The following is a 15,981-nucleotide window of genomic DNA, read 5'->3' as shown; positions in this document are numbered from 1 at the left end:
GACCTTAGGGGGTAAACCTAAGGCTCATCCCACCAGGGGCAAAGCTGCCACGACTGCTTTGCTACGTAATGTTCCAATTGAAGAAATCTGCAAGGCGGCCACTTTGAAGTCGGTCCATACCTTTGCTAAGCATTACTGTCTGGACACTGATGCCAGGACAGACGCTCCGGTTGGGCAAGCTTCGCTGCGGAATCTGTTCGCACAGTAGTGGTGTTATGTCTTTTTCTCCACCGCCGCTTGGTGTGGGGATGGGCTTGCCATTCTATTCACTAGATTATGACTATACTCAGAGATCCCCTACTACAGAAGGAGTAGTTTCTGTCCTGTAACTCCAGTTCTGTAGTAGGGGTATCTCTGTTATAGTCATAAGCGCCCGCCCTCCTCCCCGGTGGAGTAAGATATTCATGTAAGGAATGCTACAGGTCTGGCATGTTACGCCTTCAAAAAGAACTGAAAGTAAAAGGGACCTGCTGTGGATTCTGGGATACTGAGAGTTCAGTATCCTATTTAAACCACATAATGGCAGCCTATGGGGCTTGTCTGCCCATACCTTCCTCTCTATCATTCCAGAGGCTTTTGCTGGTAGAGGCAAGTTTACTCTGTGAGGAAAATGGGCAAGCTGTGCTGTTTGTGTGGTTATTTTGGTGGAATTTCTAGTTGAAGTATCGGACAGTGTAGCCTGTGTATATAGGCTAGATTATCTGTCTTTAAATTCTCTCTTAACCCCTTCCATGCTGGGCCGATTTTCCTCGTGTGCTAGGCTTTTAAAGAATCAATGGCTTTATGACGGCCCCCAGCCGTCATCAGCACACGAGCACTGTAATGCATGACGGATGGGGGCCGTCATCAGCATGGAAGGGGTTAAGTGTCTTTGCAGTTCTGTAATTTTTGACAATTTAAGAGATTATTTTTGATTGCTCAGGGGTCCACGCACATGGGCGGGACTATTCACTAGATTATGACTATAACAGGGATACCCCTACTACAGAACTACAGGACAGAAACTACTCCTTTCGTCGCAGCTTTTATCAAAGGGGGGAGGGTCTACGACCACATCATCAGACACCAGTGTTTCCTCCTATAAAGGCTACAATCAACCTTCCTACACAAGAGGTTTCTTTAGAGGAAGATATAGAGGCAACAACTGCAAAGATAGAGGAAAGGGTTCCACACCACGTAACTCCCCTTCCTCTAAGAAGCAGTGACTTACCTGCCCTTCCCTCTGATAATCTAACACCTGTCGGGGGACGTCTTCTACAATTCCTCCCCATTTAGCAATCTAAAACAGACAAATGGGTGTTAGGAAATATCCACCATGGTTATTGCCTGGAGCTTACCACCAACTCAGCTGTTAAGTTTTCAAACTATATTTTTTATTTGTATTTTATTTTCTTTTTACATGTGAATGTTTATCTTACAAGGGTGAGATGTGTTATATTCTCATCCTCATGTTTCTTTAATTCTTGTATTGCTTTCTTTCAAATGCTGTACTGCAACCTCTTGCTATGGAGCATGGAATTCCATGTTCCAACGAACAGACTACCTGAGGTTTTCTCCTAAGCAGACGTACTGTGCTGTCATTGAATAAATCTACATTTGGTTATTTTCATAACTTTGCCTGGATATCCATTTATCAACATATGTCACTTAAAATATGCCATTTTAAACTCCAAAAGCACTGAAATTCCCCAGTTAGTTATCTGAGCTAACTATAACTTGCACTCCTTCCTCCCATTGCTTGTGACCTCACATATTATAATACTATGACTTGTTCAGTGGCATCATTGATGACATAACTGACATCTCAAATGTGTCTGCGGCCATTTGTGCATTGGTTTGACACATGGCCTGGTCGCAGCCAACCGCCCTATTCACTTTGCCAAGGAGTGAGCGCATCAATACACAAGGTAAGTATTTTGGCTTTGAAAGGGAGTCACTCCGGTTAGCTTCCATAATAAAAACAGTTGAAACACTAACCATATTCAAAGGCATTCATTATTAATAACCAGTACAACGATATGCATCAATAAACCTTTAAATAAAGCATATTTTTTCAAATTAACAGTTTATTCCACATAAATCCTTTCTGGGTCCACATGTATTGCATTATTCTGCTATTACAAATAATAAAGACATAAAACTAACCACAAAGGGTTCCTGCACTCCTAATCTGAAGAGCCAAATACTCAACTTTAGGAATGCTAGAAAACAATATAAACCTTTCTTTGGGTTACGTTCTTGAGACTGCAGAAAACTTATGGTTAATTTCAGTAAATTAATTCTAGGGGGGGCTCTCCCTGCAGCCCCCCTCCACCCCCGCTCCACTCCGAAGACATGTTCGTGATACCCCTGCCCAAATTGGGTTCACCACAAAGCAAAAATAAAATATGCGAATTAGCCCAATAAGGACATTATGGGATGCTCCTTGCCATGAGAAGTGAACACTAAAATGAGCATCCCCTGCCGCTCATTTATTATTCTTTTCGCCGACTTCTCGTTGCGTTTTTCAATTTATTTGTTGGGTGGCCTGGTCTCACTTATGACACCTACAGCTCAGTAGTGGTGAAGGGTGGTATGGATAAAATCTAGGGTTTAGGGGTGAGTAGTGGTAAAAGGAAGGTTAGAAGTAACGTGGGTAAAAGGGGGGTGTATTGGAAGGTTTGCCTCCCCCCCCCCCCAAAGAAAAAATATATATATTGGTTTCACTTACCTTTTAATACTTACCAGGCGTTGTATTGTTATACATCCACCTCAGATAGGGCAGGCGGTTGCCTAATGTTTACTCTTTTCTGGGGGATGGTTTCCCCGGGACAGTTCTCAATCGGCCCCAAGATGGCATGTGAAGAAGGGCTAATTGCCTATGGAAATTGCATGGATAAAATTGCATTTTGAGCCGAACCCTTTTTCTATGCCCCCACTTGACAGATCACCCTGATACCTTCAAGGACAAAGCCGTGGTGATTAAATTAAAAAAAAAAAAGTTTTTCCAAGATTCGTCAAGCAGCACTAAAGTTATTCGCAAAGCAAAAACGATCTTGCTATGGAAAATCTGTCCTAACAATAACTACAAAGTGGCAGCTGCCACTGTGTAAAATATAAATATATTCAAAAACGCTTTGAGACCAGTGAATATTCCATGATGGGAAATGTTAATTCTTTGTTGTCTCTAGTGAACTCAGTGTTCTGATGAAATATTTGGGGAAGGAGTAGGATCCTTGTACACGATTAACAAGTGTTCAACTGCCGAAATGTCCGTTATGTAAGTGTGAACCTACTGTCTCACTTAAAGCAGCAGTGCCCCATTTCAATTTTTGAAAGTAGCTACCTATCTGACTCTGCTTCCTTTTCCCTTTCTCTTTCCAATTACTTGAGAAATGGTTGGTTAAGCCCTTCCATGTCTTGTATGGGATGGCCACTTTCTAACTTGGTTTATTTTGAAGAGAAAAAAAGGTTAATTCAGTTCATATTGGTTGTTATATGGGTATGATAAAAAGAAAACACTCTTTTTGGTAGATCTTATTTTACTTTGTAATATTGTTTACAGAGGTAGTCCGAGTTATGAATACAATTCAGATCCAGACATAGAAGTATTAGATTTGCATGCCAGTTACTTTTAATTCAGGGATACACCCTATGCTATTGAATGCAACTCATGAATCCCTGAAACAGGGAGTTTTGCCAGGTTGTTATTGAAAACAAAAACTGTAATTTACTTGACTCAGATTCTTTGTCTTCTTCTTTTAGCTGAGTAAGTGCACAAACAGTGTGATAAAGTATGAGCTCATGCGCCCATCCAACAAGGTACATCAGTTAGTATTGTGCGAGACGCATCGAGGGCGAATGGTGAAGCATCAGTGTTGCCCTGGCTGTGGCTACTTCTGTATGGCGGTGAGTAGCTATTTGTCCTTTAGATATGCGGCAGATCCATATACAATTACTTTATTGGGGTTTATCAAGTGTACTAGGCTGTTTAGTTGGTACGCTTACTGCTCATTTCAACTCCGTTCTGAACACTGTACACTTTATCTCATTCAGAGCCCCATTATCTCATAGCATGTGCAAGCATCGTCCTTTACTCAAGTCATCTTTCATCCTCATAGGCCCAAGACAAATTATTATAAACTATAGTTGTTGTTGTATGTTAAAACGAGTAATTACATCCTGGAGCTTTATACAGTATTATGTTAAACTCATTTTATATATTCTGCATGCCGTGCCGTTGTTCTTGTGTGGTCAGTTCTTTGATGTATGTATTGCTAAAACTAACTTATAATCAAGCTTCCAGCCATTGGGACTTAATTGGAAAATCTGCAAACCCATACTGACTACATTCTTACTTTTACTAATGTCATAAAATCGCTTTCTTATATGGAGCCAAAATCATCTTTCCCTTATTTCTTCAAATCCACCTCTGTTTGTTACCACTCTTTACCTTCTGCAAGGCCAGTCATTTGACATGACTAGTCCCACTGACCTTAGGAGAATTGTGAATTGTATTGAATTCAGAAAAACCTGGACCATACGTGCAGCTACTTGTGACTATTTGGGCTGTTTGCACACCACCATGTGCATATGACTTCATTTGATAACAACTGTGCTACGTATTTCAATGATTAAAAGCAAAGGGAAGCACCGATTCTTGCTAATGCTCCAACATCAGTTGTTTCTATGACAGGAGGATATGCATTCTCCATTTAACAAAAATATTTGACTTACCGCATATAGAAGTCAAGACTAATTCATTAATTTGTTGTCTTGGTGGGTGTTATTTTGTTTGTTGTTAAAATGAACCGTTATGCTATTTTTAATGACTTTTCATTTCCATTAATAATCTGAGACGTGCTTCCTAGGAAAGGAGGATGGCGCCTTTGTTTGGTGTTTTACTTAGAACTAGATAGACACTTACTGATAGAGGTTTTAATACAGATCTGATCATATCTTCGTATTGCAGGTGATGTACAAAATCCTTTCACTCAAGCTAAATATCTATCTGAAATGCTGCAATTAATTGTATAATTTGTTTGCTCCGGATACACATTCAATGAACCATTTTGATACATTACAAAAATACAGCACATATAAGTATGCCAGAAAGTCAGAAAGTATCATTCCCACACGTATAAAAATACCACATATTATATATATATATATATATATATATATATATATATATATAAATATACCTTTGTGCTGTACTTTCTCACTAAACCCATGCACTTTGTGTACTAGCACCCTTAGCTCTTTGTGTGGCTTATAATTGCAAGTAAATACCAACTAGTTGTCTTGTTAAATGACTTTCAGTACTGATTGCCTATTCTTTTACCCCATTTGGATGATATAGGGCACCTTTATGGAGTGCCTTCCTGAAGGTGGCATCTCTCATCGTTTCCATAAGACGTGTGCGTCCATTGTTAATAACACAAGTTACTGTCCACACTGTGGGGAAGAAGTTCAAAAGGCCAAGGAGGTGACAATAGCAAGAGCAGATACCACCTCATCTGTCTCGGTCCACTGTGAGCAGGAAAAATCAGTTGCCTCTGAGGGAAGGGCAGACACAACAACAGAAATGTAAGTAGACGAACTTTATCTCCATGATTTGAAGTAGAGCTCTAGCATTTTGTCACTTATTCTCGAGTTGTAGGGTATTTACAGAAACCCCTTCAGGCTCTGTCTGATTTGCCTATTTTCAAACATATATAGCTCTCTGGTTTCTGTTATTGCCATGTGTTGAGCATTGATCTGGGGGTTTTGGTAGGGAAATCTTGCAGGAACAGTACAGGTCTGCATTACCCATGTATGTTATCTAGCTGCCACAAATGCCCAGTATTGGAAGATTTTCCAGTGAGTGGGCCTCACTTGTATATGAATGTTTTTCCATGCCTCATATTGACTTTTGTTAAGGAATAAAAGTCTGACACACTCTCCTGATATGGATGCAAGTGTGATCCTCCTCTGTCTCGTGATCTGTTTTGACCCCCAATGTGCAAGGGACGCTGTGGAAATACACGAAACTGTAACATTTACATTTTGCTGGATGCCACTATTTTAGCTGCACATGCTATGCGATCTCCAACATAGTGGCTATATTCAGAAAAATGTGGTAGCATACACACACACTAGCCCTTCCTTCCTTTGTGTATGACCTTTATTAATATCTTCTTGTATGCAGCTGGTTAATGTTTGAAATAAAATAAATGACCTTATAGTTAGGTCAATGTCAGTGACTGCATTACCGTTTTGAACAAAAATAAACCAGTTATAGTAAGCAGAGCTTACTATAATTCCTCCCCCGCCATGCACTGATTATGACCTCACATCTTACATCACTCATGACCTGTGAAATTAAATCAGTTGAAATGTGTTTGTTTTATGGTTTACATAGTTGCGGGTGGCAACCATATTCCTTTTGTACCTATTATTATACAGATTGTGTCCAGCTATTGGGTGTTACTGTTTAGAAAACACATGTGCTCCTTATGCATCATAGTTGTGCAGAGGTATTGAACACGTTTTAAATCTTTGTTTTAAAAAGTGACTCTATTCAGGTGACAGTTGACGACTTATGTTCATTATATTCCATGCAAGTTTTTCAGTACTGCAGGAAATGTTTCCAGAATGGCAAAGATTCTGCATAGTAAATACTAAGTATTGTAAGCAGCCTTGAGTTTTTAGAATCATCTCAGCGTGGCAATTTCTACATAACATGAAAAACAACAAGTACTAACCTATATACATGTGCTTCTTTTGCTTCGGAAGATGGGCTATTTGTAGTTTTCACCACAGTATGAAGGCTGCAGGTAGTATGATACTTAGCACCTTCAGAGCTTGGTTATTTTAAATTCATAGTCTCTCCTTGCTGTATTTCTCGTAAGAGTTTTACTGTCTGCGAACCATGTGGTACAGGGTAATCTGTCTCCATAGAGTAAACTTTGCTAACAGTACCAACTTTTCTACTCATATCCACTTGATTTCTCAGTGTAGGTTCAGTGACTGTGAGTTTTGATGCAGATTAAAATAGGACATTCATTTTAGAACCGACGTTGAGTAGCTTGGTTTTCTCTGAACAGTTGTTTACATATTGAAGACTGTGTGCAATGAGGGGATCCCTGTATATCTGTTGTGATTGGTAGTGTGATCTACGCTAACCGTGAAGTGTATGGTATAGGGTCAGTGTTACTCATAACTCATGCTTGCTACACATAAGGGAGCAGTATCCGTGATTGCATTAGTGATGCTTTATATTATTTTGAGCTATTTGTACTTGCTTTCAGGCCTCAAATGCTATACTAATTTAAATAGCAATGCATACAAAGGAAGCTTAGATGACTTTAGTGATGTGATCAATGATGTCATTTGAGATGTCATCAGTGTATCTGAGAACATGTCTAGTGATGTAATATGTGAGGTCATAAGCAGTGCATGACATACATGCAAGTTATAGTTAGCTCTGCTAACTCTAACTGCTGTATTTCATTGTTTTTTTAAGGTCCAAACATTAATGTTATCGCTAACATATTTATCTAACTATTATGTTACTTTAATTTTAGTTTTTTACATGTTTTATAATCATACCTAACTAAAACATTACTTTAACCTTTCTTTTTATCATAAAGTTATAAGGTTTTTTTTAAAGTAAATACGTTTTTTTACCCTCAATGTATCTATACATGGTAGGATGACTGAAGAGTGTATCCTGTCTGCACTCATCATTTTAAAGGGACTGGCTTTGTATTGTAACATAACCGGAGAGTGTGCACTGTTTGCAAAATCTTTGTAGTAAATGATGTTTGAGTGTAATAAGACAATATTTCTGTTGAGGTTGCCCATCTCCTCAGTTGCTGTCACATTGAGAGATTGTCTTAACAAGTTCAATAATAATTTAACGCAAGACTGTTCAAGGGCTATTTGCATGTATTAGAGTTCATTGTAATTCAGAAAGAGTGATCACTTATTTCAATAATGTATACTGTTTGTATACACCATTTATTTGAAAAGATTTGATTGAATTTTAGCAGTACAAGCGGCCAGGCCGCTAACATAGACGCAATTATAAATCTGATATAGTATGCGTGAAAAAAAAGTGCCTGCAAAGGAAATACACAAGCAAACTAGAACCCTAACACAGGTAGTACATTATGCTCCCTAACCTCACTGGAATTACATTCAGACTTGCATGCGGCCAAGATCAGTACCAAAAAAGGGGTCAACAGCTGGTGTTTATGCTGCCCGTCAAGGATGGGTCCATTGGGTGTGTAGAGGGTAGGTCGATGCCCCTGTATGTTGCCAAGAGGGCCCAGATCTTTTTGTGTTTCTGCGGGCAGCCTCTCGCCTTGAAAACTGCTATTTCCAATCCCATACATCTGTCCAAGCTTCGCTTCCACACCCCAAGTGATGACTGCTTGGTCCCCTTCCAATATTGGGTAATGTCCCTTTTGGCCAGAGAGAGACCAAGAAACTGGAGGTGCTGTTTATAGTGATTCATCCCAATCCCATCAGTACTATGTAATAAAAATAGAACTGATTGAGACTACTAGCCGCAGATTCCTTAACGTAGAAATATACCCAGGCTTGAGACTGGATCCAGAAAATCTTCTGCCTAGCATCCCTGCGTGCCGAGGGGACAGCATCACGCGACTCCGCCTTGACGTTGTCCACCTACGGGACGTCAGTGAGGTCATATAAGTCCCACCCCGGCACGCTTATGTTGGTTCTTTCCTTTTCTGCGTGCAATGCAGATCCGGAACGTGCTCCTGGCCTGTTTTGGGCCTTTCCCGTTCGCATGTGTGTGGGACCAGTGTGCGAATGCCTTCGGACATTAAAACTTGCTCGTCTTGTGCACGACAGATGTCGGCAAGGGATCCTCAACCCATCTGCATGTGGCGTTTGGGGGAACACCACGACTCCCCTCATTGTGAGGTGTGCCAGCAGATGAATCCGAAGTCCCAGCGGGAGCACCGGATGAAACTTCTTTCACCCCACATGTCGATGTCGGCGTCGTCACCACATCCGGCCCCTGCGGAGGGTTTCAGGAATAGTTGTTTCCGTCTTTGACATCGGCCTTACCCCAGGCCGCAAGAGCGTCGCTCACCTGTCGGTAAGTGTTGCAGTTTGTCCCCGAGGGCTGGCTCCGGCCTGTTGGGGGCGCGGGCGCCCAGCGTGTTGTCCCCCTATCTGCCGTTTCCCGGTGTGGGGGCGTCTAGAGCCCAGATGGAGACGTATGCGGCAGCCTTGCAGGCTTTGCTGGCATCTCCTTCTCTTCCTTTCCCTCCTGGGATGTCTGCAGATCCCTTGCCGTATGCGGGGCCCTCCATGAGTCGCCAGTGGCTCCGGCGCCAACTGGCTCGGATCCAGGTTTGGAGGATGTGGTGCCGTTGGGGTGCGGCCCTTCGGGGGTCCCTCCTTCGGATGGACCACAGCGCCTCTGCTTCGCCGCAAACTCCTGCGGGAGTCCCTTTGGTGTCGCGGGAGGTTGGCGGGGCTCGGGTCACACCGCAAGCCCCCCTCTGCCCTCGGGACAGGCGGTGGCCTCGTCCAAGGCAGAGGTGACGCTGCTTAGGCGCTGGCCGCGCCCCAGGGGCTGGCGGAGGGCCCTTCTCGCCCTGTCACGGGCCAAGACTGGCGGGGGACCTCTCGTCCCTCTCCGGGTCCCTCTCGTCCCTACACAGGTCCCTCTTGTCCCTCCACACAGGCGGCTGCCTCGTTTGAGGTCGGGTCGGCTCCGGCCCGCCCCGTTCTCGTGCGCTGTGGCGGAGGTCGTCCCGGCGTCTCCCCTGGCATCGGACGACGATGTCCTGCCTCAGATTGAGGACTCAACGGCGCCAGGCCGACGTCGGTTCGCTGACTCGTGTTCTGACACCTCCTCTTCTCCTGAGGTTCGGCGCTTGCTGGTTTCATCCTCGCTGGAGATGGGCCGCCGCATCGTGGCTTTTTCCCTTGACGTCGTCTGAGGACGACTCCTCCCTGTCACCGTGACCGCAGTCTTCGCCGGAGGCGCCGCCGGTCCCTCACTCCTCGGTCCCTCTTCCTCCTTTCCGGTCCTGGCCTTTCCTTCCTCCGGTTGGCTTGGGGGACGGCCGCCTTCGCTTGCAGCCATCGCCTACTGAGGAGCTGCTTTCTCCTCCGCAGGGTCCTTCGAAGGCGGGTGCAGCCTTTGTGCGCGCTGTTTCCACTGCTGTGGGAATTTTGCGCATGAGTGATCCAGCTGCCCATTTCCTAGCGGATCATCTTTTGGAGGTCGTCCATCAGGGTTCTGGTGGTAGAGAGCTGCTGCTTCCCTTCGAGGGTTCTCTCCATTCTTCTCTTCTGGGGGCTTGGGGCCGCCCTGGGGGACCTGGTGCCCTAACAACTTCTGTACCACCACCATCCGGCGCCGCATGATCCTGTGTGTCATCCTCTCCACCCTTCTAGCAGGGGCTCTCTTTTGCAGAATGCCTTCCCCTCTTTGCCGCCATTGTTGTCTCCCCCGTCGCTGGAGGCCCGTTGGCTTGACTCTTGGGGACGCAATATGTTCGCCTCCACCAGTGCGGCTCTGAGGGGCCTTAACACCCTGTGTGTTTTGGCTAGGGTCACTTCTTCCTTGTGGAACTCTGCAGAGTCCCTTATGTCTGCCGCTTCTCAGGAGGGTGCCTGCGTTGATCTGCGGTACCATGTGTTTGATGGCCGGGAGCTGGCGGCGTTTATTCTTCGCTCCGCTCTGGACATCTCGGAGGTGCCTGGTCGTGCCATGGCTTCTTCAGTCGCACACCATCTGCATGGCTGGCTTCGAGACAGTGTGTTCACAGAGAACCTTTTTTTCGTTGGCGCTCTTTGTTCCATGCCCCTGTGGACTCGGATGTTCAGAGGTTCTTAGCGGGACCTCGGCCTCCCACTCCTCATCCTCCTTACCCCCCCTCCTCCTCCCCCCCCCCTCAGTGACCTGGGAGTTGATCTGGTGTTCTCATGTTGGGGCGGGTCGCCCTCTGTGTGTTCTGTATGATACTGTGAATTCAAGTCCCTTGTTTAGAGCTATGGTGCTGTTGGCCGGCCTTTTTTTGGGAGGGGCTTGGTGATTTTGTGCCTTTTGCTGAGCCTTGTTGGCCCTGAGATTAGGCCTTCTGTTGTTCTTCTTGGCTGATGGGCAAACCGTCTTAGGGTTCTCCGCAGGTCCTTTCTGTTTTCTCCTCTACTGCGGAAAGTCTTTCCTAAGAGGGTTCTCATTCCTCGGATGTCACATGCCCTATGTGGGGTTCTGGTAGCTATTATATAGCTCTGTCATGTGCTGGGGAGGTGTGGTCACCTTCGTGCCTCTGCTCTCCGTGGCGTCACGGTATGTCGCTGGTGCGTTCCTCTTGCTGAGGGTTTTGGAATGGCTCACGCTGCGCCCCAGTCTGTCCTTCTCCAGGGTAGCTGCGTTGTTGGCCTGGCCTGGCTTGCTGTCTGGCGTCGTAGCTCTGCCTGTTTCCACTTCTTAGTGATTCGGCCGTGTGTGTGGACTTCTCCTTTGGGGGGGGGGGGGGGGGGGGGGACCGGGGCCTTCTTGGTCTTCCTGTCTCTGTCTTCGGCTGGCGTCTGGCTCTCGTTTCTCCTGCTTATTGACGGCGGGCTGCCTCTCTTCTTGTCTTTCAGCATCCCCTCTAGGGTTGGGGGTCTTTTGGATGCAGGGGTTCCCCTTGCCTGAGTGACAGGATTCTTTCCCTGTCCGTTGGCCTCATCCCCTGTGGACTCTCTAGTGTGTCCAGGTTGGTGGGGTCCTCTTGTAGACCCTCCTCCCCTTGGGTATGGCTAGGGTATCTATTCTACGTTAAGGAATCTGCTGCTAATATTGTCTATCAGATATGGTACAAGTTATTTACCTTCGGTAATGGTGTATCTGGTAGAGACGATTCTAGCTGCAGATTCCTTCACGACCGACCCTTCCTCCCCTTTCTGCGAGGACCTTTGGCTTGGTCTTCTGCACTCACCTCCCTGTAGGTGGCTTTGTCTTCTGTGAGTGCATTCTTTTGCTCTTTTTTGGCAGAATGTTGTCTGATTCCTCCCTTTTGGTCATTGGAGCATACGTTTATGGGTGCTTTTGTGCCCTTACGCTCTGGTTGCTCCAGGTTGGGGCTACCTTCACCCTCCCTCATTTCCCTCTTCCCCCTTTCAGTGCCAGGGGTTCTGGCCCCTATGCTTCTCTGCTGCCCTCTGGGTTGGGGTCTTTTGGCCAGGCCTCTGACCTTGTTCCTTATGGGGGCTGTCACAATCTGTGCTGGGGCTGTTCTGGGGTGTGTCGTACCTGGTTTGTCCCGGACTGGTTCCCCTTCATTGTTATTGATTGGGGTTGTGGTCCTGCTCCACGCTATCATGACATTTTTTCATATGTTCTTGTCCTCAGGGGGGTGCCATTTCTGTACTGGCAGGGTTGCTGATCAGGGCGGTGCTCTGTTCTTTATTCTTTTCCCTGCCCTTAGGTGATGCAGTGTCTAGCACTGCCCCTTATGGTGTCGTTCCTCATCATTCCTTGTCTATGTTTCTGCTCTTTCGCACACTGTTCCTATACTGTTCCCATACTGTCACAGTTTTGACTGACGGCTCCGCGTTATGGTGCGGAAAAGTTCCGGGGTGGGACTTATGTGACCTCGCTGACGTCACGTACGCGGACAACGTGATGCCGTCCCCCTGGCGCCATGGAATGCTGGGCAGAAGATTTTCGCGATCCAGTCTCACGCCTAGGGATAATTCTACGTTAAGGAACCTGCGGCTAGAATGGTCTCTACCAGATACACCATTACTGAAGGTAAGTAACTTGTACTTTAGGCTCGGGGAGAGATGACAAGATAAGACTGTCTCCAGGCAATTGGCTCCCTTACGCCAATATGGCTGGAGGGCTTTGCAACTCTGGTATTGACCATTTAAATGTGTTTTTGTGATTGTGATATCACCCTCGTGATAATCTCTTGAGCCTCTCACGAGATCGTGGAGTCCTAAAATTTCATTCCAAAGTGTTTTATAGAGTTGTTTTTCTTGTGTTGGCTTAGTGTTTAATACTTTGATATAATTAGGGTGTCATTTTACTTATTTTAATGCATTTTTTTTATACAAATGAATGACTCCTGCGAGAGTCAAACACACAGTCCCATGCTTGGAGTCTGAGGGGACTGTACTTCCTGTTCGGCTCTCACGAACCACCTGAGAGATCCTGTAGTTGAAATTTTGTTGATAGTGTTTTCTTGTAATTCTTAAGAAAGTATGACACTGAGATGTTGGTAAACTTAAAAGAATTGATATTGTATCATTTAATATATAAATCAAGATTTTTTTTTTTTTACAATCCTTGTGAGCTACTCACGAGAGGTCTGTGAGAGTAAACACACTCCAAGGAAGGCATTATTATTGGTTCAATGTCATCACTTGCAAATGGAAGAATCCATCCTTTCAGCTTCCTTTGTGTCTTTTTTTGCTGTGGGCAGATCGTGCTTAGTTCTTCTGTTCCTAATAGGAAATGTACTGTAAGACCCATACAATGTCTTCCTCTGACTCAGATGAGCAGACAAAGAATGTATTGTTTGGCAGTTCTTTGAAATGAGACCAGGATGGAAGAAAGTGTTTGCTAAGTTTGCATCCTGCAAACTTTGTATAACTTTAGCTGAGGGACTAAGCAACCACATAGCATAAGCACTACTGGAATGTGGAGATATTTAAAATGAATGCATCCACAAATGCTAGCTTGTGCTATAGAAATGGACAGGTCCTCAGGAGCTTCAAAGTCTTTTCACCCTGGTGACACTATACTTGCAGAGGCACTTTCTGCTCAGGCAGATAATCCTGCAAACTTAAATAAAGCTCTTTTCTCCTGCTTGTGTAAGTAGATAATTTTTTGCTGCTGAGACCAGTATAGCTGTACAGAATAAGCTCGTACACGTGCCCCCCAAAGCAAAAGGTTTCTTTAAATAATTTTTTCCACGTTTTTTCTCCTGTGTCTTTCAATGGAAATGTTGTTCAATTTTTTACATTTTTTTTCCGAGTATTATTTTAGCTCTATTTGGTTTTAAAATAAAAAAGAGATGTGAAAAACTTAAAAAAGACATAGTTTCACTTTTATTTTTACAAAACGGAACAAGTTAATTTCAGAGCTACCCTTAATGTTAATTATCCACCATTTGTCTATTCTAAGTTTCCCTTCTATCTAAAAAAAAACCCCGAAAAATCTTGTGTAAGTCTTGCAGGAGCTTGAGATGCCAATGAACCAAACATAAATATAACATTTTAATTCTGATCTTTACCACATTCAATGGTTTTCAAAGACCCTTTTTTTGGTGTTCAAGTTGATTTTTTGTGTGTGTGTTTATGAATGTTTTTGATTTTAATTTGTAGAAAACAAGTGAGGAGACTTCAGAGAAATAAGGGTTTCTAAACTTGTATATGGAGTATGGGTAAAAAAAAGAACCTAATGCCATGGAGGCTATTGGTGCTTTTGTACTATCTTGTCCCGGGCTTCTGCATTCTCATGCGAAGAGAAAATGATTGTCTTGCAAAGACAACAGAAAAGTGCTTTATTCAAGAATGCTGGGTTGTTTGTAGCCCGACTTGCCACAACCTGATATGGTGCTTGTGGCGTGCTTGAACAGATGTAGAGGCACATAAGGTACCTGCGCTCCCTTGCACCTAAGCTCGAGAAAGATGTTGGGGATGCTTTACCCTTAAGTGCTACAACATCCCTGTTGTTTATATACTATACTGCACCTCTGCTGAATTCCTTTTGGCACAGTTTGCACTTCACATGCTTAGCAGATACTTTCTTCCCTCAGGCGCTATCTCAAAGAATTGCCACACAGTAGATTCCTTTTGTGGCTTAGGAGATGCAGTTGGCACAGCTTGTTTGTTCATCACTATAAGATAATGGCATGTTTTCCTCCCAACAAAGTTCTGCACAATTAGAAGAGAAGATCCTCCTCTGTAGTTTTAGAGGTTTCCACATCGAAGAGCTGCTTCTAAATGAGCAAAGAAGGCTAACCACTATCTTCAATAATTCATAGCAATATTGTTAACCAATCAAATTGTTTTTCCTTGGTATGTGTCTACTCTCATGGGACGCTTGTGAGCCTCTCTCAAGTTACTTTTGGGATTGTATACTTATTAATTGCCTTTTTTATAGTTTTATTTAGAGGTTATTCATCAGTTGCATGTGTATTTAATACAAATGATGAAGAAGGATGTGATAGATCTATCTTTATTATTTTTATTTCCATTTCATTATAATAGATTGCTCTTGCGAGAGGCTCATAAGAGTCGGTACACAATCCCCCGTGTGCAGTCCAAGGGGGTAGAGCTTCCTGTTAAACTCTTGCACACCGCTCGCAAGACCGTACTTTGGTAATGGAGTTTTTAATACTATGTAATAGATACACTAAAGTAAGCCTGATCTTACTGTTTATATGAAATGGGCATAAAGGAAGTACAGTACACAATATTGCAAACTTTTTAACAATCCAGCTAGCATTTTGTGAGAGGTCTGCGGAAGCATAGACACTATACAAGACATTTGTTCATTTTAATGACGCTATTGTTGGTTTTATAGATTCTACTTGCCTCAAATGGGAAAATATTTTGGGTATATTGACATCTACTGCTAATTTCAGTATCTCATTTCATTGTTTACAGAATATTAAATTTTTCCCTGGGGGGAATAACTGTCCTAAATCATGTTGTCTTCTACTGTTACACATTAAGAGCCAAACCATCCAATTCATTTGAGTCTCCATAGACCACCAAGGACTCTTTGTTATTGGCACTTCTTTACAATTTGGAAAGAAGCTGAAAAAGTCTCACATGGCACGCACACACAATATTCTTTTGCCACTACTGGAATGTGCCGCCATATGCGTTCAATGCACCCAGTATGTTTGCTAGAGGAGAGTTACTCAAAAGTGTTTAGTTATCATCTGGCACTAGTGCTAAAGAGAAGGATTCAGGCATGGTTCTCTAGTAAGACCGCTCCCTTGTGAATGGCTATACATACACTGA

At 43.9% G+C, this 15,981-nt stretch overlaps 1 protein-coding gene across 10 annotated transcripts in view; it reads left to right on the top strand.

Moving 5' to 3' along the window:
* Positions 1-15,981, top strand: part of EHMT1 (euchromatic histone lysine methyltransferase 1) — an 834,115-nt gene that overhangs the window by 419,242 nt on the left and 398,892 nt on the right. For all 10 annotated transcript variants that reach the window (XM_086921124.1, XM_086921127.1, XM_086921128.1 and 7 more), the window contains 2 exons: positions 3,745-3,888; positions 5,342-5,568. In XM_086921124.1, coding sequence (XP_086777250.1) covers positions 3,745-3,888; positions 5,342-5,568 — 371 coding nt within the window. The remainder of the gene's footprint in view (positions 1-3,744; positions 3,889-5,341; positions 5,569-15,981) is intronic.

This window comes from Lissotriton vulgaris, chromosome 5 (assembly GCF_964263255.1).
Source record: "Lissotriton vulgaris chromosome 5, aLisVul1.2, whole genome shotgun sequence".
Classification (NCBI taxonomy): domain Eukaryota; kingdom Metazoa; phylum Chordata; class Amphibia; order Caudata; family Salamandridae; genus Lissotriton; species Lissotriton vulgaris.
Note: the sequence above shows the minus strand (reverse complement) of the source record. Positions and strands in the feature narration are given on the sequence as shown.